Here is a 24,073-nt window from a genome sequence, read left to right on the forward strand (position 1 = left end):
TGAATTACACTCTCTTTTTTACATTTCATTTCGCAAGCTGGCATAACATACATCTTAGCTAAAGCTCACACTGCTTAGTAAGAGGGTTCATTTGAAAGACTCTTTGGGGAATCGGATAGGTGGGATTTGACAAGAAATAAGGGAAGCTATCAGCTTACCCCGCTATCCAATTCCTAGTCTCTGTACTAGTTGTCCAGTACAGAGACAAGCTTCAGAAATGTGAGTCCAGATTCATGGTCAAATTGAGGAAAACAGTAGAAAACAAAACTCCCTTTAGAGCATGAAGAAGAAGGAGGAGGTCAGGATGAGCTTCTAAATGAAAAGAAACAACATCCTGAACAAGGAAGCTCAGGTAGACACATTATGTTAAAGGTCATTTCAGTAGGCCCTCCACTCCCTTTGCAAATAGAGTTTGAACAATTTACATTTTCTAAATACTCCTCTCCTCTCCTCTTTCGTTCGCTCTCTGTCTCTCATTCTGAAGGCTGCTGCACACCAGGCCTCTCATTTCACACCTGTGTTTAGGGTCTCTTATCAGATCTCTTTTTGTGTGTGTAATAAAAAGCAACAAAGAGCTGGTTTGTGATTTTTGCAACAAAGTCCTCTTTTATTGTTTTTGAAAGAACCACAGTGCATTCAGTTTAGTGTTCTGTTTTTGTCCCTCCTTCACAGTCAGCACTGGCATGCCACTCACTCCTGAAATCTAATGGACAGCCAACAATACAGCATCTCCAACAGAATTTAGTTTCCATGCCAACCGGGTTTCGCTGCTCCCCCTCATAAGTCGCACCGTTAATTGGCTCGTCAGCGAGGACATAATGTTTTGATTGTATGAAAAACACTTACAGATAGTATTATAGAAGGGGAAAGGAATCAGACTCAATGGTAGCTTTCCTGCGCCCTTTTTCTTCTCTCTTTCCTTCATCGCAAATGTGAATAATCAGAACAGCAGCGGCCTGGACACGTTTTCCTGCCTGCTGGATCCTTTTTTTTCTTCTCAAATTAACACATGTTAATGATGTGAAACTTATTTGCTCACGCTCTCTCTCTCTGCCTGAGACCATTTATAATAAAAAAGAAAAGTAAAAAACAAAAAAAACAAATCCAATTTAGACTTCAACCTTGCACCTAAATGCCACATTTTACAAGCTAATAAAACATGTTTGTGCTTTCATCACCAGCAGGCAGGCATTAAGGACAAGCTGGATGTATTGCACTCGTTCAGGCTTTTGGTGAACACATTGACTGAGCCTTAGTCAGATAAACCGTGCGGCATGTCCATGCTCATGGAAAACTCTCCTTTGTAGCTTCATCTTGTTTAGTGTACAATTGGTGACTGTAGCCCTTCGTCCATGGTTAGTGGCTAATGTTTTTAATATTATTTGATTGTAATAATACTTATTACAATGAGACACACTCTGCTCTTCCACTATCATGCCAAGTGTCACCACTGTTGGTAATCAGTGGTCCTGTGTGGTGGAGCTCACAATGTTAAGGGTTTCTAATAAATTGAATGGTGAATTCACATTTACATGGATGGGTGTCTGTCATTTCTCTTTTGTCTCAGGTTGGTGAAAGGCAGCATGTGTTGGTCACTGAAGAATCTTTTGATGCACAGTACTACGTCGCTCACAACAAGTTCTATGAACAGGTAAGACCCCAATGGTTTCCTTGGTTTCAGAGGAGTTTAATTCTAGCAGACATAATTTTACCCATGTTAGCGGTCATCAATCCCATGTTTGAAGTTGATCTCTTTAAAGTAAGGAAAGAGGATTACATTTTTGCTGTCTTTTCTCCAGGCTATATTTAAAATCAGTCTCTCTGTCTCGCGCTCTCCCTTTTTTTTTGTTTGTTTAATCTCCTCCTCCTAATATGCTCTGTAACAATTAGGCTTTCGAGATATTTCTTGATGAGTAGATTATTATTTATTTGTTTATTTTTGGTAGATGTGATCTGTGCATAAGTGTCTGTGTTGCATTTGCCTGTTTTTGCATATGTGTGGTTAATCTTTGGCACTAGCTGTTTGGACAGAATGACCTAAATAGACTTCCACAAAACAAAATTAATATGTTGAATACATGTTTGTATTAATAAAATAAGAATAACCAGTTTGTTTTCAGTGTAAGATCAGAAATAAACAAAATCGAGAGAAAAAAAACACAATAACCTTAAGTAATGTTTCTAGATATCATAATTAAACCATCATTTTTTGCTGTATAGCAGCATTACTTTGATCACCCTCTACGTATAAGTAGTTAGATAAAGGGGGAACCTCTCAGCCATGTGTGGTGACTGAGCCCTGTGAGCGTGCAGGGCTTTTGCTCTGAAGGGGTTGGTGGGGTCATGCGTCCAGCCAGCCATCATTGATCGTTCTATTATGGGAGCTAACAAAAGCCCATCTCCAGAGCCATCGATTGAAGAGAGCATGGGCACTCTAATCTAGGATGCAAGCTGTCACGTTTGCTTTTTCGCTCTGTCCTCCCATCCTTCCCCCCAGCCCCCGCTTCCTCAACCTTGATCCCTGATCCTGCCATTCAAAGTGGCTATGTTCTCCAGAGTCCTTTGGATGTGACTGTCCATGAAGGAGACGGAGATGGTTTTCTCTGTGGCTGGCTGTCTCAAAGTGACCCATTAAAGGATCACGGCCTGATGCTTCTACCTCCATTGCTAATGCCAGTGATGCTGGTCACCTGCCAAGGTTGTGTGCTAGATTAGGATTATTGGAAGAACATGCACAAACATGGGTCTAATGCACTCCTAAATAATGAATTAAAGTGCTTCATGGCTTCAGTTTGTGTAAAACCTTCACATTATATTTAATTTTCTTCAGTATTAACAGGCTTCATTTCTTCTCTAGACTGTCTGGGGTTCTTTGAGGACAGGTTTGAGAACCTTTGCCATAGTGGATGTCTGCAGTGTTCCTCATCATGGTGTAACCGGTTTGGTGTCACTCTTGTTAGGTTAATAAGGACAGCAAATGGAATTTCTAGTGCTTCATTGTAAAGGTAATTGGCAGATGGTGATCTATGTTAGAGTTGTGATAAATCCTAGTGCTGCTTAAGCTCTGCTTTGCTTTCCATGCCAAGAGGGGAAAAAAGGTGCTTTCCCTTTTTGCCTTCAGTGACCTGGGACTTGTACTGACAACAAAAGCCATTTCAAGAGCAACACCATATAGATCTAAACCACACAGGCTATTTAAGCTGTGTGCTATTAGGCTACCAATACTCCCATTTAGACTTTTGCAATCAGTCTTCCTTTGCCCTTTCTACAGAGGGTAAAGGGTTTTACAAGGCCACTTGCAGTTGAGTTCTTGCATTGCAGAACTCTTCATTAAGCAACCACATACAGTATCCATTTTAACAAGGTTGCATGTTGATAATTACCTACTTACTCAGATTGTTTTAGCCCTCTCAACAAGCAACAGATACATGAACATGTTTACTGCATGTCTTTAACAGTTTACAGGGGAAAATGTGTGTGAAATGTGTATTTCAAGGGTGTGAACATAGACGCAGTGTCCATGAAAACAATGTGGTAAAGAGAGTGTAATGGCTCGTAATGTGGGGTTGGAGATACCGGCCCTGTTTGTATTGAACAGTATTGATCTGGGCCCTCTCATATAACTCTGGGCATGTGTAGATCGATGGTGACGTTTCTCTGGAGCCCTTGTACACACAGGATGTGTTAAAGAACTTGTTGAGCCTCCGGTAAAGGTGCAAAACAACAAGAGTTACAGAAGGTTTGTGAACACTGTTTATTCTTTTTAGGTAAGATAAGATAATCCTTTATTAGTCCCGCAGTGGGGAAATTCCCACTGCGGGACTCAAAGGAGGAGTTTGATTTTGTTTTTTAGAGGTGCACAGCTATTCAGCCTAATATTCCTCTACAAACAGCAACAACCTCACTGGTCAAACAGAGTTCCTGCAATTAAATAAAAAAAAATTTCCACCTGTACATCATCCAGTTAAACAGTTCTAATTCTATAATTCTACTCTCATAGACTTTGCGCAGTCTCAAGGTTCAAACATGTAATCTTCTTTATTTGTTTGGTTGTTCCAATCCCTGCATAGGTCTTGGTTCCTAAGATTCCTGAGTTTAAAGGAAAGATGATCGAGGTGGATATCTATGAGTCTGGGAAGCATTTCATGCGTGGACGCCCTGTGGTGGACGCCAGAGTGGTCACACCCTCCATCACCCAGCCACTGCAGAAAGGAGAAGTGTCCGGTCTTTCTCAGGTCAGTCTAATCCACACTGAATAATCTGGATCAGGTGTTAGGCAGACATTTTGTTCTTAATTGTGTATCTGACTTACTGACAGCAGAATGGAAAACTCTTCTCATCAGTAACTGAGCGTGGATTTCAGATTGTAAAAAATCAGTATGATTGCAGACAAACATGTAAGAGTAATCTTTCTAGTTCAAGAATAAAGATTAAAAATACAGAGAAAACAGTCAAATTAATGCCTTGTATGTCGAATTGGTCATCAAATGTAAAAGAAAAATGTAAGCAAAACATTACAGTACAGCAGTTATCAGATCATTATTAATTGTTTCTAATTGTTTTCTAATTTCTAAGCTATTGCTGTTTGTCTAATATGGTCCATTTGAGTGGACAGGGAGAACTGAGATTGATCAGCTTTCCCATATTTATCTCTTTATGACCATGATCATGTCAACCACCAGAGCTATTTTAGAGCAGCACCAAACAATGCTTGGCAAGTGTCTGTCTGGGAGCACACCCTGCCTGTACATACGTCTAAAGCACTCTGGAGTAAACAGACAGCTCTCTTTTTTCTTAACAAAATTACATTCAATAAGCTCTAATGACCCAAAATTGTTTTGTGGCCAGTAGTTGGTGATTTTATGCATATGACTCCAGGTACAAGTCAAACAAACAGTTTGAAGACAAAAGCTAAAAGTGTAATTCGGTCATTTTGCAGTAAACTCAGTAGAACTTGCTTGGTTTCCTGTAATATTATACTTCTTCCTTTGTGGCGTTTGAACATGTCAAAGAAAAAATGGTTCATGAAACATAATTATTAACATAAATTAACATAATGTATCTTTTGTTAGCAAGGCAAGTTTGGTAGCAGCAGTTTGCTTTTGAACAAAATATGCTAGGGTAATGCTGCTAACAAACACTGGATTTAGACTGTCACCAATCCCATCTCCGTAAATACACACTAAAAAGTGTCTCTCAGCTGGCTCAGATTAAATAAAATTCAAATAGAATGATTATAAACCTCTCCACATAGCTGCGTAGTGGGGCAGCCATTTTAGGTAACTGTTCTAGTTTTAGCTGTTTAACTGTTTCTAGTTCTAGTTTGAACTGTTCTAGTTTCATTAGTCTCCTAGCTTTTCAGTATTATTTTAATAAAATGAGATTTGCCTGTGTATTTATCTTGATACGAAGTCCAGTATGAGTTAGCAACCTTAGCCCTTCAGTTGAAAACTAGGGAAACACACAAGCCACACATGAATCGTCTGACTGCCTGCTTCCCCAGTAAGTGACCAGTCATGTTCATTTGATTTGTCAACAAATTGCTTTTAGGTTTATACATACATATATAGTTCTACAGACAATCACACACAGATAATCATACTTAATCATTCTTAAAAATAAAGATGTGGACCACAGCACCATAGAAGAACTTTTAGTGTGTCTGTGAGGGAGGGAGAGACAGCGGGAGAATGAATGCTCCCAGTAGAGAATTCTCTACTACTTGTCTGCCCTGGTCTAGTTGGGTTAACTGCTGCGTGCTGAAGGAGCTTAACCCATAAAGCAGCTCTCATATGAGCTGACTGCTCTGAGTTCAGGTGTTCATTCCACTCCAATAGGCCATCTCTGTATAAAACTCTTTCGCATCTTGCCTCTCCCTCTACCTGCTCTCTCTGGCCTTACACGAAGGAAAACACAATTTCCCTGGCCTCTAGAGGTCAAACAGTCACGCTGCTATTGCTTGACTCAGACTCTTGCTTGTTCTCTAACTGATGCTGCATTTGGAGCTGCTGGAGTGCGCTGACCATGGATGTGTGATGGAGGATCTCCAGCAGGACTAACAGCATGCTCAAGATAATGTTTCTCTCACTCACTCTTTCTTTCTCTCTCTCTCTCTCACTTCTCCTCATGCCAGAAACAACCATAAAAGCTGATGGAGTGTGAAATTAAAATGTGTATCACATTTCGGTGTCCTCACTGCTGTCTCTTCTGCACAGATGTGTGTGTAAAAAAAAAAAAAAAAAATACGGCAGAGACAGATTACCAAAGGAATGACAAAAAGTGACAGTTAAGCCACCCATGTAATTCCTAAATTACTTATGGAGGACAGCCAACCTCCCTCCACCTTCCTCCATAATGTTAGCCATTTTGTGGTGTTGGTTTTAATGTTATATTCAGTTCTACCTACTTTTAAGCCGCTGATTGGTCACATGGACGTAAGTTAAATTGAAATGAGCTACTTGTGCTGTTAAAAGTGTAGTACAAACATTGTGTACTTGGTTAGTGCTGTATGGTCACTCTGTGCTGCAAATTCTTCAGAATGTTCAAGGCTGTGGAAAAGAATCAGCACCACCTCAAGAAGCTCTGCGGACGATTCCTGTTAAAACCAATTCTGATCCCAGCCTGGTAGCAGTTTGTGCAGCCTCAGCAGTTTTGCTTTTTGATATTACTCTGGCAAAACAAGCTTGAATCAGTTCAAAGAGTCGCACATTTACACGTTTCCACATGGAGACATAAAAGACAGAGGGAGAGGCAGTCAGACAGGCAGATAGGGAAGAGAGAAGGCTTTTAATGTGATTTATTGGAGTGTGAATTTATTTAAGGGGAAACGGAGGTGGGTGGGGCTGTGTGTCCAGGTGTGTAGATGTCCTCTGGCACTGTGAAGTCACTCCTTTACAGTCTGCACTCTGTGACCCTTGCTTGTCCTGCCACACTGCTGTTAGTACCACACTGCCGTCACTGGCTCATAGGAGGAAACGTTAGGTGCTGCAAGATCAGTGGCTGACTGCAAAACTGTCTTTCAGTGTATGTGTGTGAGAGCCTGGTCTGATGAATCTCAATTTCTACGTACCCATCTTCCGTCTGCTTCCAACATGATAAAGCACCAGATCTTAAACTGATTTCTTCTAGTATGAAAGTTTTGTAGCATTAAGAAGTGCTCCTGAAAAATCAGCAGGTATTGTGTGAATCGATCATGTCAACGTGACCAGAATTTCAAAGGAATGTTTCCGACATCTTGTGGAATCCATACAGGAAATTGAGACTGAGAGCAAAAGGGTATTAGAACAGTGTTCCATATAAAGTGCTTGCTGAGAGTATTATAATTTAATGTATTATAATACTTAGCCTGACCTCTAGCCAGTCTAAAATGTGATTCAATTAAAATCCACTGAACAGAATGTGCCCTTTTTTTTTGAAGGCTGTGGCTCAATTATCACAAATTATAGTGTATGTAACACATGACCATCAGAAAGTGCCAGAACTAGCATTTCTACACCAAAGCTCTTGTCTGTTTGTCAGCGCTAAAACGAAGTCAGATGCTTGCAGGGCTGCTCTTTTCTTCTCCCAGCTTTTGCATCCTGGAGCATGAACCAATCATCATATCGACTTTCAGCAGCATGACCTTCAGTTTCATGCCTCGGGTCAATTAGTAACTTCTGGCGGTAGAGGGTGACTGAAGCAAGTTTGCGCTGTAAACAAGAGAATAGAAGCCATGTTTGTGAAGCACCTAAACAAACCATGGCATGATAAGCGGGATGGTGCACTGTGTGTGTGGGAACAGCACGGAAACACTGCATTTCTAATACTTCTTAAAACACCCCCCCCCCCACCTCTTTGCTGCTTGAATGAGGCCATCTCGGGCCTCGCCATTTATTTTCCCAAGAGTATAGCTTTAGTTTCTTTGCTAATTTATTTATTTCTGTTCATGCTTAGTTAGAAGTGTTAATTGTGTGTTAATTGCCAGGTCATTGAGGACTATTGGGAAGCCCCTAAAGATTCCTATATAGCTTACATTTGGCATGTTTTAAAAGCTTATTTTTGTGCATATTATTTTTAATGAATAAAAACACTTTCTTTATTAACTAAAACCATCTCAGGCTTTGAGTCAGTATGATCATCAGATAAAATTAAATAAACAAATAATACAAATAACGCAAATAGATTACAAAAACGTTATACATGCATTTAATTTTCATATAGATGCTCAAGATATTAAGTGCCTTGCATCTTACACACTATTTCACAGTTTAGCACTTTTTGGGTATGTACTGTACTCTTATTGTGGTGGACAAACCCACTTGTCTCTCAATATCTTCATTAGAGTGAATAGGAAGGACGTCCTGCAAAGGAGAAGCCTTGTATCTGTTTTGAGCATCCTTTAATTTCTCCATCTCGCGTTCTCTTTAATTCTTCCCAGTCACACGCACCCAATTCGAACCGCAGTGTTTTCCCAATGTACATGAGCGAATATCTCATTAGTGCATTTGTGAAGCCAGGGCACCCTTTGGTCAGTGAACAGTTAAACTCATGAATACCCACACTGCAGTCAGAACAATAATCTCTATCTCTGTTCACAAGGAGAGAGAGTGAGAGAGGTTCAAAAAACAGTCTTCCTCTCTCTCTTTGCCGACCCATGCGTTCTTCAACATTTTCTATTGGGTGACCCAGCTCACCCAGACACCACCTTCACTGTGTTTGTGTGTGTGTGTATCTGAGAATGCAGTGCAGCAAGCGTGTGTCATGAAAAGGCTGCTGCACGTGGTGCTGAAAAATAGATATGCCATTAAAAAGTGTCTGAAGGCGGGTCTCCCGCCACCACGGCCCTGCTTTCCTCCATCCCGCTGCTAATGCCTTAATAATTCACTTGCACTCTCGCCAAACACCTGGAACAGGGGATTAAAAATGATGAAGCGCTTAATTACGCCAAACCCATACCCGTGTGTGTGTGTGTGTGTGTGTGTGTGTGTGTGTGTGTGTGTGTGTGTGCGCACGCACTTTACTGTGCTGTACAGGCTCTACCACTGTTTTGGGATTTCTGAGCCTTTGCATCATCCCACGGCCCTGTGGCCAAGGCTTCCCTTGAGTAAAGCAGCCGCTTGGACGTGTAGTCGACTCCGCAGGGGTGCTTGCTGCGAGATTCAGTCACCAGGCCTATACAGCCAGCTTCAGGCTTCGTGCATTCCCCTTCTTCTTCCTTTACATTAAATGCCATCTCACAGCCTTCCCAGATGCACTAGAAGAACAATTGGGCTCCAATTCTTACAGATTGTTGCTTTGGCATTGCGTAATTCATACATTTCCAAGAGAACAATAATCACATTCTTCCTTTGAAACATCTCTGGTTACATAATTCTTACCTTATTGTGTTTAGAAATTCAGATCCTGTCAGTGCCTGCCATTTCTTTTATTGTGCTGTCTTGTAAAATTCTAATTGTTTACTAAAGGTTTGTAGTTGTATTTAATATTTATTTAATTAATTAATTAGCAGTTTACATGATCTAAAATGTAAATTTCCAATTCTCACTCATTTTGTATAGCTTATCATGTATTTACATCTGACATAATACAATTCATACCATGTGCATTGTCACAGTCCTGTGAAAACCTTGTATTTCCAAAACAGAAGCTTTACAGGAAAGACAAAGCTTGTAAAAATAACTAAAATACAAAAGGTTATTTTGGAGCATTTCTATTGGTCTATATGCCATGTCATTTTGATAGATTATACTGTAGTTGTTACACCTGCTATCTGTATGTGTCTCAAAAACAGCCAGCAGAGCACAGGTGTTGATGGTGTTCCTTGTAGTTTGATTGGTCACAGATGAGAATTATACCAGAAACCTCATTACATATCTAACATGTGAGAGGATTCTGCAGTATTCTGTTGACTTTCCTAGATACACCAATCAGCCATAACACTGACGGGTAAGGTGAAAACATTGATGATCTTCATCTACAGTAGCATCTGTCAGGGGTGGATATATTAGGCAGCAAGTGAACAGTCAGTTCTTGAAGGTGATGTGTTAAAAGCAGAAAAATGGTCCAGCGAAAGTATCTGAGCCACTTTGACAAGAACCAAACGCTGATGGCTAGTTGACTTTTAACACTTTACTTCACGTCAGCGGTTTTAATGTTATGACTGATTAGTGAAAATAAACCACACTCCACTTTGCAAAGGGAACCCAGGCCAAGTTCTGGTGTGCAAGTATGGGCTTGTTTTGTGTGTGTGTGCGTGCGTGCGTGTGCGTGCGTGTGCGTGCGTGTGCGTGCGTGTGTGTGTGTGTGTGTGTGTGTTTGGATTATTCCCTCGGCTTAGTGGGAGAGTGATGGGGTCTGGATGCCGTCTGGAAGCTCAGTGGTCACGTCCTTGATCTCTTTTCACCTCCAGCGAGCCTTCTCAAGCTGCAGCCTGAGCTCTGAGCCAGAAGACTGCTGGGTATTGACAGCATTTGATTTGTGTGCATGTGTATGTGTGTATGAGCAAGCGAGAGAGAGAGGGTGTTGAGCCACTGTTGGAGCATGAGGCAGACACGGATCAATGAAGTGTCTGGACAGAGTTCCATGCTGGTGGTGACTCCTGACGACATCCATCAGAAGGCTACATAGAGAGAGCGTGAATCCTTTGGAAACAGTGTGACTGATGACATGCATTGGCCTGACTTTTTGACCTTAACTCACACAAACAAGGAGGTCCAAGTCTCCGCTGCTCAGCAAACATACCGGCACCTCTGATTTACAGCCACAGTGATGCTGTTCACCTCCAAATGTGGAAAAGGGATCAGACCTAGGCGCCGCTGGGGAAGTGCACACTGCACAAAGAGTACGCATTTGTTAAGTTTGTAGTTATGTCCTAGTTTGCAGGTGTGGAAGAGGTGCACCCTGCTCTGGTTTGAGTCACGTTTGTGATCGAGTGAAGAAGTTGAGCGCTTTATTGTTCTATTGTCAGCATAGAATTTAAAATATGAGGTAGAAGGGTAGATACATGGACAATGGCTTCCATGATCCATGATCTTCATCCAGGATGCAATAGGCTAAAGACTAGTCCAGTCACACGGATTGCTGTTGGCTGCGCACACTGAATTCTATCTCATCATGTGTGTATACAATAATGACATCTGTTAGAAGAGTGCATCCAAAGCATGCTGTCCTTTCTAACTTCCTTTGCAGCATCACTGAGTATCTCAGTGTTACTTGCCCAGGAAAAATAGCATATGTTGGGAATTATGTTCAATTTAGGAAAAATGAGGAATGATTTTCAGAAAAATTGCAGTTCCCTCATCCCTCTTCTCTGTCTACCATATGTGGCTGCTGTTCTCGGGTGCTATCTCATTGTCATTGGTCATGGTCATTGTGGAAGAGGATTCAGTGGCATCAATTTTAAAACACACAATCCTAATTTGCCTGTCTCTTCGCTGTTCTCTGAAACTGTTTCCTGAAATGTGAGCCTAAATCCAGATTTGGGAGGAAGCATTCATGTGTGCACTTTGATGATCTAAAATCCACCAATCAGCAGATTGAGTGCTTGTTTCTTTGAAACTGAGCAATAACATGCATCATTCACCTGTATTCATAGCAGGGTTTTTGCTTGCAAGAGATGGAAGTCGGCAAATAACTCCCGAATCGAATTCATGCAGGGGAAGTGGTATAGTGGAGACTCATCCCTAAGTTTTAATGCACTCCCTCCGGTTCCCTGCTGTTCTCCCACCAAGCAGCCGGTGCTTCTGAAGCGCTCTACATTAGTTATGTCCAACTTCACATTGGCTTTATACATTCTTAGCAGTGAAGCGGTGCTGAGATTACATTATTCCTCTCCACCAGCCCCCCACTGCTCTATTATAGTATCATTGAAGTTGGAATGTGGTTTCTGGCGCGCCTTCTCTTGAAACGCCTGGAAGTCGGTTCTCTTATGCAGAAATAAGGGCTCATCGCTGAGCTCTCTGTGGCACTGCTCTGGCTGAAAGGGACTTGCAGGAAGGTAGTCAGCTTTTCTCCTACAACAGTGAGTTAGTTAAGTTCAATAACAATATATAGATCTTAGTGTTCCACTGTGCTGAACAATATAATATCCCTGAATCCTGTTGGAGGAGGAGTGTGGACAGTTAGTCATTTGCTTTTGACATCTGATGTTCAGATAGTTTCACTCTGCTATGAGAGTACTAGTGAGTAACTCCCCACTTTCCTGAATGAGGCCAGTAAGATGTACACACACCCCTGTCCACTCTGTGTGTAGAGGGAAGAGACTCTCAGCTTTGCCAACTTTCCTTCTAACTTCTCCACATACCCTCCTGCCCCACAAGTAGCAGAGCCCCCTCGTTGATTTAACTGATCAAGACAAGTGTTCCCACATCCAGAAAGCTTCCTCTTGCTCTGGATGCTGGGTGAGGGACAAGCTTTCCCAGCTCGTGCAGAGTCAACAACCTTCTCAGCCGAATCAGTTCCACCAGCCCCACACAGGCCTGTCGAGAGAGAGGGCCTTGAAAGACATCAGTCACAAAGGAGCAGCCATGGGTGAGAGGAGTAGAGAGGAGTAAAGGAATGAAACGAGACGAGAGAGATGCTCTTGAGAGCGAAACAAGACTGATCTTGGGAGTCCATCAGAGATTGCGTTAGATAATGGAGGCCTGACTGAATCTAGTGTATCCTGTTTGGCTCTTGGGTCATTTTTCTTTGGGCTGTCTAAGAGCACCATTTATATGTGTAAAGGTTGGATAAACTGATCCATTTGCTAAACTGGATCTTGTAATTGGATTTAACGACTGCAAGACCTTCAAGGTGATGGCTTACGAAGACCGTATTTTTTCTCTATTTTCTCCATTTTGGCACTGCTGACTCCCTTACTTTATAAAGATGCAGTGCAGGGCTGCTAATGCAAATTCAGATAAACCACTGGTATCAGAAGAGCAACCTCATGATGCATATCTCCACTACCACCTGCTGCAGATTACAATTACCACCATAGCAGACCTGAAATATTGAACTCTTAAAATGGTCATTCTGATTGATCCTCCACCTTTAATAGGGACACTCCCCCCACCCAAACCTCACACTCACACACTCTATAAATGAACGTATTATTAGGTTGGCTGTCAAGGCTGTCCAGCTGGGAGACATCTCTCCATTACAAATGAGACTTTAATGGGCTAACACATTACAGGATACTGGAGTCCCAATTGCAGCCATTTTACCCAGCGAGTACTGGCCACAGAAGTTAGTCCTCAATCTTTGGCCATTTCACGCTGTAAAAGGCCTGGATCATTACTGTCTGTGAAATGGTGATGAATCATAATCATATATCTCCCCTACACTCACTAGCATTGAACAGTTGGACTGATCTGTTGGATGAGTTGGAGATGAGGGAGATTATGTGAATGTGTTTGGTGAAGGTGGGTGTGTTGGACTGACCGAATCACGTTACTGAGACCAAACCTGAATGGAACCTGAAGAGTATGTTAATGCTGACACTTGCTTTCACCGTTCGATATGCAATGTGTAAGATCTTTTGTAGTACATTGTTGAAACATTGTGGAAACTAAGCTTCCTGGACAAAAATGGGTCACCTTGCATGCTTGAGGTGGTAGTAACTTCAAACTCCTGCAGATGGTGTTGCATGAAGACGATTGGGCTATAAATACCTGCGGGGTTTGTGACGGTAGTCATAGATTGAGAAGAGGTGGTACAATGCAATGAATGTCGTTTTCAATATATAGAAAAATGGGTCGCAGTGACTGTTAATGAGTGATTGCATTTGGCCATGCCAAAGGCTACAGTGTAAAGGAAGTAGCTGAATTTAGTGGCTAATTTTTATGTAGTCATACGGGTCTACCAGCAAAATCCCAGTTTACAGGAAATTCTTGTCAGAATTGTTGCCGAAAGACGAAACTCATGGACAGAAACCGCCGGCAGGTTTCAAGGCATGAGAAGCGTGGAAGGTCTCTGCTAGTCCCTCACTACAAATTTTTGTAAGAAACACAGCAGGAAACTGAATACAATGAACATGTGGAGCACAGTGGAGGCCTTTACTCACCCCTGCTCAAGAATGACGAGACTGCCCTGTAGATTTGTCCAGGGATTTTGCAACTGCTGGTAGACCTGTATGACCGCATGCTTCCATACACCTGTACGCTCAGGGGCAATCACTCCTTTTTGCCAATCATTAAAATCTGCTTTGTGACCTATTTTCCATACAGCCAACGAGACATTCACTGCACTGTACCCTCTCTTCTCAATCCATGAGTCCTGTTGCACTGCCGGGTATTTATTGCCTAATCATCCTCATGCAGCGCCACCTGTAGGAGCCTGAAGGTTACTAGCACCTTACTTAAACAGGCAAGGTGGTTCTTCTCTTTTCTGAGAAGCTTGTATCTCAGCATGAATTTGGATCATATTTCTGAATTGGTCAAATAAAGCTTTAAATAGTGGGACAGCCTTGTAATGTCTCCTAAATGCTGAGGAAGACAGAAGAACTTGCTTTTTAAACATCTCTCTTTCTGTTTTTCTACCACAGGAATTAAAAGATTCATGTCAGAACGGCTTCCATGCCCCCCTGGATTCCACAGCGCTGATTGGTTGTTCATGGAGTCTGGATAGTGAAAGACTCAAGCTGCTCTCAGTGGGCTGTGCTCTGCTGGCTGTTGTTGTGTTTTTTGTTTTCGAGAAACTTTACTGACACAAATTGACACCAAATCCAGTGGAAGGAGATACCAGCCGTCATGCAGCTGTGGAGGATCGGAGTTAAAGTCAAAGAAGGCACACTGGTTCCTGAGCTTTTGGACTTACCTAAATGACTGAGGACAACACGGAATGTGCTATTTATTTTAAATTGGGACAGTGAAAGGGGTTTGATGCGTTTTGCTAGAAAGGTTTGAGATAATCAGTGTATTTGTTTCTGCAGGCACACATGATGTTTTAAATATGTCTTATATCTGTAAAGTATGATTTTAGGACACCTGTAAGGACAGCTTGAAAGCACAGAGTTCTGTTTGGTTTTTAATTTTATTTTTCAACCTGTGTGTTTCACTGTTGGCAGACAGGCACAGAGCAACCCTATTTTTTTCCCTCCGATCTTTGTCCTCAACATAAATCAACCCTAATAAATGAGACTCCACACACTCCTCACTGTCTCCTTGGTAGTGTTTCTGGAATGTTCTTCTCATAGGGCTTTCAGCAGTGGGAGATTGACTTGTTGATTTTGTCTCCCCCAAAGCCTCAGCATGTGTTGGACCATAAAATGTCCACTCAGTGAATAACACAGGTGTAGAGAAGAGCAGTTCTCCCTCCACCTCGGGGTGTGTGTCCATGTGCTTGTGGCTTTGCAAAATAAAAATAATACATTTATCAGATGAAGTTATTAAAGCACGATTTCTATTCTGTGCGTATTAAAAGCTCTAGTTAAAGAAGTCCAGTATGATGTGTGGTTATTATTCAATTCCTGGTTTGGTTAATCTGTGCTTAATTAAGTTAAATCAGGTGTGCTGCTGCTAAGATGTGAATCAGTTCATGCAAAGACTGGGTTCATCATAACTATGCTTTTTCAAAGCTGTTAAATGATTTTAATAATTAGTGGACAAAATGAGAACCGTTTCACAGCTGTGCTTTTTTTGTTGTTTTTCCTTTTGTTTTGTTTTTCAGCCAGTCAGGTTTCACACTTTAGGGCATCTTTACATCTGCACTTTTTAGTCAGGTTAATTCGGACTCCTTCATTTTCACCCGTGATGTGAATTGTTTGAGCCACAGTAAATACAGTAATCGCAAAAAGGTGGACCTTGGTCCGGTCCAAAACGAACTCTGGATGTGATCAGACTTTGATCCAACTCAACTTTGAGTTAAAAGGTTCCCATAGTCAGGTACTTCCCTGGTTACATTGCACAGAAATATGCAATAGTATTTACTTTAGTGCTCCTGCCCCAGACAGGTCCGAGCAATAATCAGGGGAACGCTCTCAAGGTGCTTGAATTCTTCCCTGTGTGAAAACAAACTGAACCAAGGAGAAAACGCTTTTACAAGTCTTTAACACACTTTACCTGATCCGAACCAGAGCAAATGAACTATAGGTGTTTGAAAGCTTACAGGGTGTTTGAACTGAGCAGAAATGATCCTTAATATTAAAAATCCTATTTCCATTAAAGATTTCGTCTGTGTTTCATGTTATGTTATTGTATGCCTTTCAACAAATGTTGCTTGTTGGTTAATCTCATTAATATAGCGACAATAAAGTAATACTTTATAGTTATTTATTTAAAATGAGGATATTAATGTCTGGAATTTAACAGGCTACGTGGTCATTTTAGATGGCCTGCATCTGGTCAAAACCACAACTCTTGTCTTTCCAGCTTTGCAGCATTTATTCACTTATAAAAAAACGTGTGTGCATGCACCAGATCCTTTCCTTTTCCTGATTGGTTTCTGTCTGACATGCATTACCTCATGCCTCAAAAATACTGAACCCATTACTGACTTTACTGACTGTCTCTATAAGACAAAGGCATGTGAGGCATCTGTGGAAGATCCCAGGGCTCCACACTGTCTGACTGGACTTTAAGAAGTGACAAGACCTGTGAGAGCATCACTGAGCAGTTGATCCCCTTCACTCTAGCCTCAATGGCCCTGACCTCCTTCCACAGGGGGTCTAGCACAATGAAGAAGAGTGCAACAGACATCAGGTTTTGGCTATGTCCACTCATGCTTCAAATCCCATAGTTGTGTTGCTAGCGGTAAAATTAATATATGCACTATATGTCCAAATGTTTTGGACACCTTTCCTAATGAAAGATTTTTGCCACTTGCACCCATGGGACACACATGCTTGTCTAGTCTCTGTAGAGAAGTATTACGAGTAGAATAGGAATCTCTGGAGCAGATAAACATGAACCTATTGGCAGCATGTCTAATGTCAGGTGTGGACTCCAGGGGTATGAAGCCCACCAGCATTGAGCAGTGGACCAGTGGTCCTGTGTTCTCTAGAATGATGGTGCTCCATCCGATACATTTGGAATGAGTTGGGAAGTTGAGGATGAGGTGGGGTGGTGATCATCCAACTGACACATTACTGACACATTCTGACTACTGTATTTGTTTATTTTGATTTATGATGTTTACAGGCAAAACGGACAAGATACAGCTTCTTGGCTGCCTCAGACATGAAACATGAAAAGATATAATTATCTTTAATTAACCTAAACTAAAATCCAGAAAGGTAAATGAACAAATAGAGGGAAAAAAGATAACAGGAGATTAAGAGAGAATAAAATGAATAAAAAATAGAAATAGAAATTAACTAATCAAAAGCAGGAGTTTGGGGATAACATATGAAGGTAAACATAAATGAAATTTGTTAAATGAATAAATTAAATAGTAAAACTGTAACAACCAAACAAAATGAAAGATAAAAACAAAGGTAAAGTGCGATTATACCATTAGGCAATTATCTATGCTCTGTTGCATGAATAAAAAATATTGAGCAAGCCCAAAATACCTTGATTTCAGATCAACAGGTTGAAGAAAAAAATCTAAGTGCCTTTAAAAGAAAGTTTGTTATTGGGTTTAAAAATGGCTTAACTCGTCAGTGTATCTGTAGGATCATTGACTAGCCAGTAAAAATAAGGCTGGAAACACAAAGCACACATCCAGTGAGGGTGATGTTTGTGCATGAGTGTTACATGTGAGGACAAACGTGACTACGAATGTCAGTGCAGACTGTGATCAGACTATAAGCATTAACTGTCCGTTTATAACTCCATAGAAAGGGATGGTCTAGTAAGGCTGCAGTGTGTAAACCCCTTCAAAGTTTGGAGGTGTAAAAAGCATGGTCACTATTTTTACAAAGATGTGAAATAAATAAAAAATATGGTCAATGCTGAATCAGTTCATGCAAAGACTCCTAATGCCTTACCAATGCCTTTTATGCTATTTGTTTTTCCCTTTTTTTATTTGTGTGTATGTGTCTGTTTGTGTTTATATGTATGTGCTGCTTTCCACAGGTCACATCCACTGCCCCCTTTTTAACATGGCCATTCAGAGCCCCGTTCCCGTTCACTTTTGAATGACAGCGTGTGTTTGAAACCTCCGGGCACATCGTCAATTAATTTTAAACAAATATATTTCCCCCACCGTCTGCATGTGACAGCCTCTGCGGCCTTCCAGGGGTCCACTCTCCCCTCCTGTGCGGGGAGATTAGCGTTTAATTGGCAGCTTCACTAGCGTTGCTCCTCCAAAAGTCAGGGAGAGAGCGGAAAGCTCTGATTGACAGGTCAATGCTAACGTGGGAGTGAATATAAAAATGCCATTTGTTCTCGGTAAACACATCCAAAGGGGAATTGTTCTGCGGCTGGGATGGTGGCGCTGGGGCTGGAAGGACAACTCTGTTGTTTATTGCTGCAATGAAGATGCACATCCTTGTGTATAAAGGACGAGGCAAACTGTAAAAGAGGCAGCACTCTCCCTGTGACCTGAACTCCGGTGTGTGAGCGCTGCTGGCTCGCCTGGCTTATTGGAGGTGCTGAAAGTTCACTCCTGTAAATAGCGTTGTGTGGAGAGCTTCTGTCAGCTCTGCCTGAGGGGTATGAGGCTCATAAACAGAGCCCACTTCTAAGCACTGTTTTATAGATGCAAATGTTATTTCTCTCTTTGCGCTCACTGGTGCTTCATTGCGCTTATTTAATTGTCTGAGGTCTCCTGCGTAGTACAGAAGACCTGCGTCATCCCTGCAAATTCACTTTGGGTCGGCGTGCTTTTATGATTGGTAATGGACAATCTGGAGTCAAGACTGGCACACGCTTTCCATTCATGCAGAACTGACATGAGGCCCTGCTTGTCCTTCTCTCCCTGAATCTCCTCTGTGTCGGAGCCACAATGCCCTCACTGTGTGCATCAATAACATGGAGTGAACCAAACTGATTTCCATGAGGCAGAAATGTCATTTTTTATGATGAAAGGAGGGCTCTACAAAACCAAAAGAGGAATAGGCTGAAACACTGAAGCTTTGAGGCAGAGCCCTCACTGGACGTTTCAGACATGTCATGGGAAATCACATTACGAGCCGTGTATCATGGAGTTGAGCAGAATTCCTCTCCTTTCCCTCTGTTGGAAGCTGCTGTTCCAGGCCTATGTGTTTATTCAACACTACAGAGGCTGGACCTGTAGGGAACTGACTTGGCAGGGCTATTCATAAACTGCTGTCTGCATGGCTTTCTGCAGACAGAGTCTCAGCTGGGTGGCCCTTGTGTCTGGGATTGGAGGCTCTCGGCTCTTTATCTAATCCACGCACACCCCTCTGTTGTTGCAGTGCACTCTGGGATTTCCAGGATGCATTGTGAGGGAGATTTCTGCTGCTGAGTGGGCTGGTCACTTGCCAACCTTGCATGTGTTCAGGCCTTTGACTTTGAACAAGTTTGAGTGTGTGAATACGCTTGAGGAAGGACCACAGCAAACAGTCAGCACATTAGAATGGTTGTTGGTTAATGCCTTCTAGTGTTCCTGCATCAGTTATGCTGGGGCACCTAAACTTTAGTGAGACAAAGTGTGGCATTTTGCTGATCATCTAAAGCTGATCATCTAAAGTAGTTAATTTAATCATTAACTGCCATACTGTTTATGGCCCAGGGTTCACAAGTTCAAATCCATCAGCGACCAGAGTCCGGGAGAGCACAACTAACCGTGCTCGCTCTAGGTGGGAAGATGGTACTCTCTCTCCACTCATCACTCTTAAATGATGTTGACGGGGACAGGCTGCGGAAAGGTTGGTTAATTGGCACTACCAAATGGGAAAAAATTGATAAACAAATGTGTGTGTCTATATATATATATATATATATATATATATATATATATATATATATATATATATATATATATATATTGTAACTGCCATGGTTACTTTGGAGTGTGAGTAACGGAAGCGGTTTACACGATGTTTGATCAGAGACACCAAGAACACACACAGCCCTGAAAATTATGCTTGCTCCTGACTGTTGAACGCTATTCTTGGAATGTCCACCCACTACAGACCTGATTGTCAATTACATCTGTCATAGCGTTTTGATGTTTCTTTGTCATTAAATCTATGGAGCCTCATTTAACTTACTCAAGCACCTGTCAGTGAAATGGAAAACCTCCACATAATTGTTCGACAGAATGTCATGCTGGTAAAATCCCTCTCTGGTTTACCTGGGCTTTTTGACCCCTCTTTATACATGCATCCAGATCTCTGAACAGCTAGAGCGGCATGGTCTTCTACAGCACATTCTTCACTTTGTTATGGCATTATTGCAGAGCACATGACAGGTTGTGATGGAAAATGAGGTTCTTGGCATCACTTTGATTAACAGTGTTCTCTTTTTTTTTTAATCAGACTCTTCAGGGTGACAGCCAGGGCGCTGGGTGTAAAATGCCTGCTGTGAACTGCTGTGGTCAACCAGGTGGTAGGAGCTGCAGTATCACCATGATACTGCTACCCGTGTCCTTGGCTTGAAGCGAAGCTGTTTGCTGTACTACTGTACACAACATTGCTTCTCCGAGCGGACAAACGTTATGTCAGAAATGCCATTTAGCAAGAAGTCATTACAGACCATATACACATCAGACAAACACTCTCCAGACACCTCTTTGCAGCAATATCCAAGCTTTAACTCACCCCACCCCCCTTAATCTACTTTGGCTCTCAGGTAGTTAGCTCCATCATGTCTATGCTAGATGCATCAACCCTATGGCTCTCTCCATACAGATGAATGAAATACTGTGGTTTAGCCTGGCCGAAAGAGGCAGCCAGGCATTAGAGAGAGGTCTCATAGTATTGGACACTGTATTAAGGCCCAGCCAGTCAAGCATGTGATTGAAGGCCTGCTTAGCCACTATAAAGCTGTCCGATTACTGCCGACATACGGCCCTGGCAGTTAGCTCGCCATCCAGATCTGCCCTAATGACTGACAACTCTGGCTAATTGAAGATAAGTTACACTATTTGGAATGCCATAATGATGTTACAAGGACATAATGGGGGATGAAATTAAATGCAGGCAGAAGGCTGAGTGATGGTCATTCGCATCTTAGTCTGATTGCAAAGAGCTAATTGCCGTTGTCTTCCACTGCATTCGCTCTGTTTAATTCACCATAGCAATTTGTGTTCAACCAGGAAAACAAATGAGTGTTTCAGGCTTAATTGCTGTGAACTTCTCAGCAGAAGAGGTCTTGTGTCCGAGGTCCGGTTTCTGAGTTTGGTATAAGTGGGAAAAACAAGTTCCTTGACTAGTTGTTGTACTGGGGTACACACAGAATTTAGAGGGGACAGCTGTACCTCTCTGGTTGCCTAATAATATTACTACTTAATGATATGTTAATGATGGATTGTACTATTATGACTAGTTATTATTATTATTATTATTGTTATTATTATTATTATTATTGTCACACACATGAAATATTTTCTTTGTGGAACAAAACTATTTGTGAAATTGTGATTCTTTTCAGTTCATGTTAACTAGACAACACAAGTTTAAAAAAAATAAATGTAAGCGTTTCCTGTTATATTGGCTACATCATAACACTCATTTTGCAAGCTGGTGTCATCAATGCCCCTTTTACTAGCTTGCATAAATAAAGTCTTTGCTACCATAACTGATGCTGGTTTAATGAATGTCTTCACTGGTCTAATGTGCATTTTAGTAGGTTATACTGTGACTAAAGCCAAAACATATAACTGTGAGCTATCACAATGTAGCCAATGTAGTGGCTTTAGTGAATTTACATGGCTGGCTTGCATAACCCTGGATGTAACTGTCTTTTTACTGATCTGATTTTAATGGGGCACAGCAACATTTTACGGTGCACATACCCCAGTGAATTGGGTCTAATGATGCCCCTGTCCTTACCTTTACAAATGTAATTTGACTGTACTGAAATGAGCAGGACAGTTGGTTTCTTTGTGTAGTCAGTAAGTTCTGTCATCATGTGCCATCATGATAACAGGCCAGTAAGCAGCAGCATTTATGTCCACTCAGTGGTCCAGTGTTGGTCCAGTCAATTAGACATGGCACACAGGCATGTGTTGCTCCAGAGTTAATGGTCGTCCATGGCAGGCAATTGGCAGAAGATTTTGTGACCATGTCAGAAGGACTATGCCCTTGATGCCCATTCTCAGGTTGGAGCAGTGCAAGCCCTGTATGTGTGTGTGTGTGTGAGCGAGCGAGAGAGAAAGCCACCACTGATACTTGATATTGCTTTACTGTCTAATTTCTCTTTAAGGCACTGAGAGAGAGACGGAGAGAGAGACAGACAGAACTGTAAACATCATCATCTTCCTCACCAAGCTCCTCCGGGCCTTTGTGACAGGCCACCCTAGAGTTATAGCTGCTTGTCATCATTGTTCCTAATTAGCTGCTGTTCACCTTTTTTGCCTTGTGCTATGTTGTAGTTTTCCTTTTTTGTTCCACTAGTGTTTTTTCTCACCGTCGGCTGAGTGACGGGGGGGTTCAGTGACAGTTCGCCCAGCAGGGAGCTTAAAATCGAAACAAAATTAAAGTCGTTTGTACCAGCTGCCTTGCGGCAGGAGAGGAAAGAGAGGGAGAGAGCAGAAATACAGAACAAACAGAAAAAGAAAAGAGGAAGTTGGAACGTACCCTGAAGAGATATTCATCCTGTTTTGTCATGTGCCGTGGCCCTGCTCTCAAAGAGTCTCCTGACATCTTCAGTTAATTTAGTGTCAACCCCACCAGCTAGCTTTCTGTCTCTCCCTCTCTCTTTCTCGCTCTCTCTCACACACACTCACAGACTCTCTCTCTCTCTCTCTCTCTCTCGCGCTCTCGCTCTCGCTCTCTCTCTCACACACACACACTCAAAAAGTCTCTCACACAGGAACTATTCATGGAGAGAGAAGTAGGGGGGTGGGGATCATATAGGGCAACGCTGACAGAATCCTACAATGTCTGTTACCCACAATCCTCCAGTGCTGGCAAGAGAAGCAATTACAATTTCACAGGTTGGAATTAAAATCCCCTGTGGTATGTGATAGAGTAACACGGGCTGTCAAAGTGATTTCAAGCTGTTTATCTCCTCCTGCATTAAGACCGAAAAGTGAACAGAGAGCGCTGATTTCTACCTGACTCCTTTTTCGGAAGCTGAACGCTCAGCGCCAGCGAGGTAAAAGTTGATGGGGTTCTGATGATGCAGCAAAAGCCATATAGTAACAATCCTCTTTTTTTGACATGATGAAGAACGTTTCTAGGTCACAGCATCTTTAATGGCAAACACTGAGAGATTTTAAAGCCTGTGGAGACTGTCTCGCTACTAAAATTCACTGCCGTCTTTCACGCCCTGAGTTTATCTATTCAGACAAAAGAGGCACTTAGAAATAACAGACCCTCCATCACGTGAGCACACTTCAGTGGCTTATTCTTACAAATATATTGCAGGAGGACGGTATTGGAGTTGGGGTCAAGAAGGAAAAACTTTACTGACCAGCAAAGGATTAGCAAAATAAAGATGGTGCAGTTATTTTTCCACACTTTGACTGGTTCAAGTTCCTTTACAGCCAGAGCACAGCAACTAGACGAACAAACAGACAAACACAAATGGTGTGCCACGACTGTTCAGGCACTTGGCTGTGTCTTCGAACATACTTTTTCACACGCAGCTGCGCACCCACTTGAAACTCAGCTCACACTTTCCTGGTTACCATAGCGAACAGCTCGCTGATTTTTTTGCTAAGCTAAGACACTGATAATGGCATTGTTTTGAATGGGGAGGATTTACAAAAGCACTTCAAACGCTCCCCTGGGGAGATGCAGTCCTATTATTATTATCTTATATGAGGTGGTGTTCACCTTTTTAAACAGCTGGTGGTGCTGCACTGTGAGAAAAAGATATTTTGGCAAAATTAAACACATGTAATATCCACTGGAGGAGCTCTTATACAAGCATTCAGAGACTCAATACCGCCCGCAGCAGCAGCCAAACACCTTATTTTCCAATGTGAGGCGACTGCCGGGACAAATGATATGAATCCTAACAGGTCTAAAATGATCAGACGATCGCGGAGTTCAGTGAAAAATAGCAGGTTTGTAATTTTTCAAAACGACAGAGAAAAA

General features: G+C 41.9%; 1 protein-coding gene across 2 annotated transcripts in view; it reads left to right on the forward strand.

The window, feature by feature from the left end:
* cdkal1 (CDK5 regulatory subunit associated protein 1-like 1) overlaps positions 1 to 15,110 on the forward strand; it is a 305,708-nt gene extending 290,598 nt beyond the window's left edge. Inside the window, exons 13-15 of one of the 2 annotated variants that reach the window (XM_072679871.1) lie at positions 1,568 to 1,651; positions 4,071 to 4,235; positions 14,504 to 15,110. In XM_072679871.1, coding sequence (XP_072535972.1) covers positions 1,568 to 1,651; positions 4,071 to 4,235; positions 14,504 to 14,665 — 411 coding nt within the window. In that variant the 3' untranslated portion in view covers positions 14,666 to 15,110. The other variant, XM_072679872.1, reaches the window with a different exon arrangement.
* The last annotated feature ends 8,963 nt before the right edge of the window (positions 15,111 to 24,073 follow it).

The sequence above is a fragment of the Salminus brasiliensis genome, chromosome 5 (assembly GCF_030463535.1).
Source record: "Salminus brasiliensis chromosome 5, fSalBra1.hap2, whole genome shotgun sequence".
Lineage (NCBI taxonomy): Eukaryota > Metazoa > Chordata > Actinopteri > Characiformes > Bryconidae > Salminus > Salminus brasiliensis.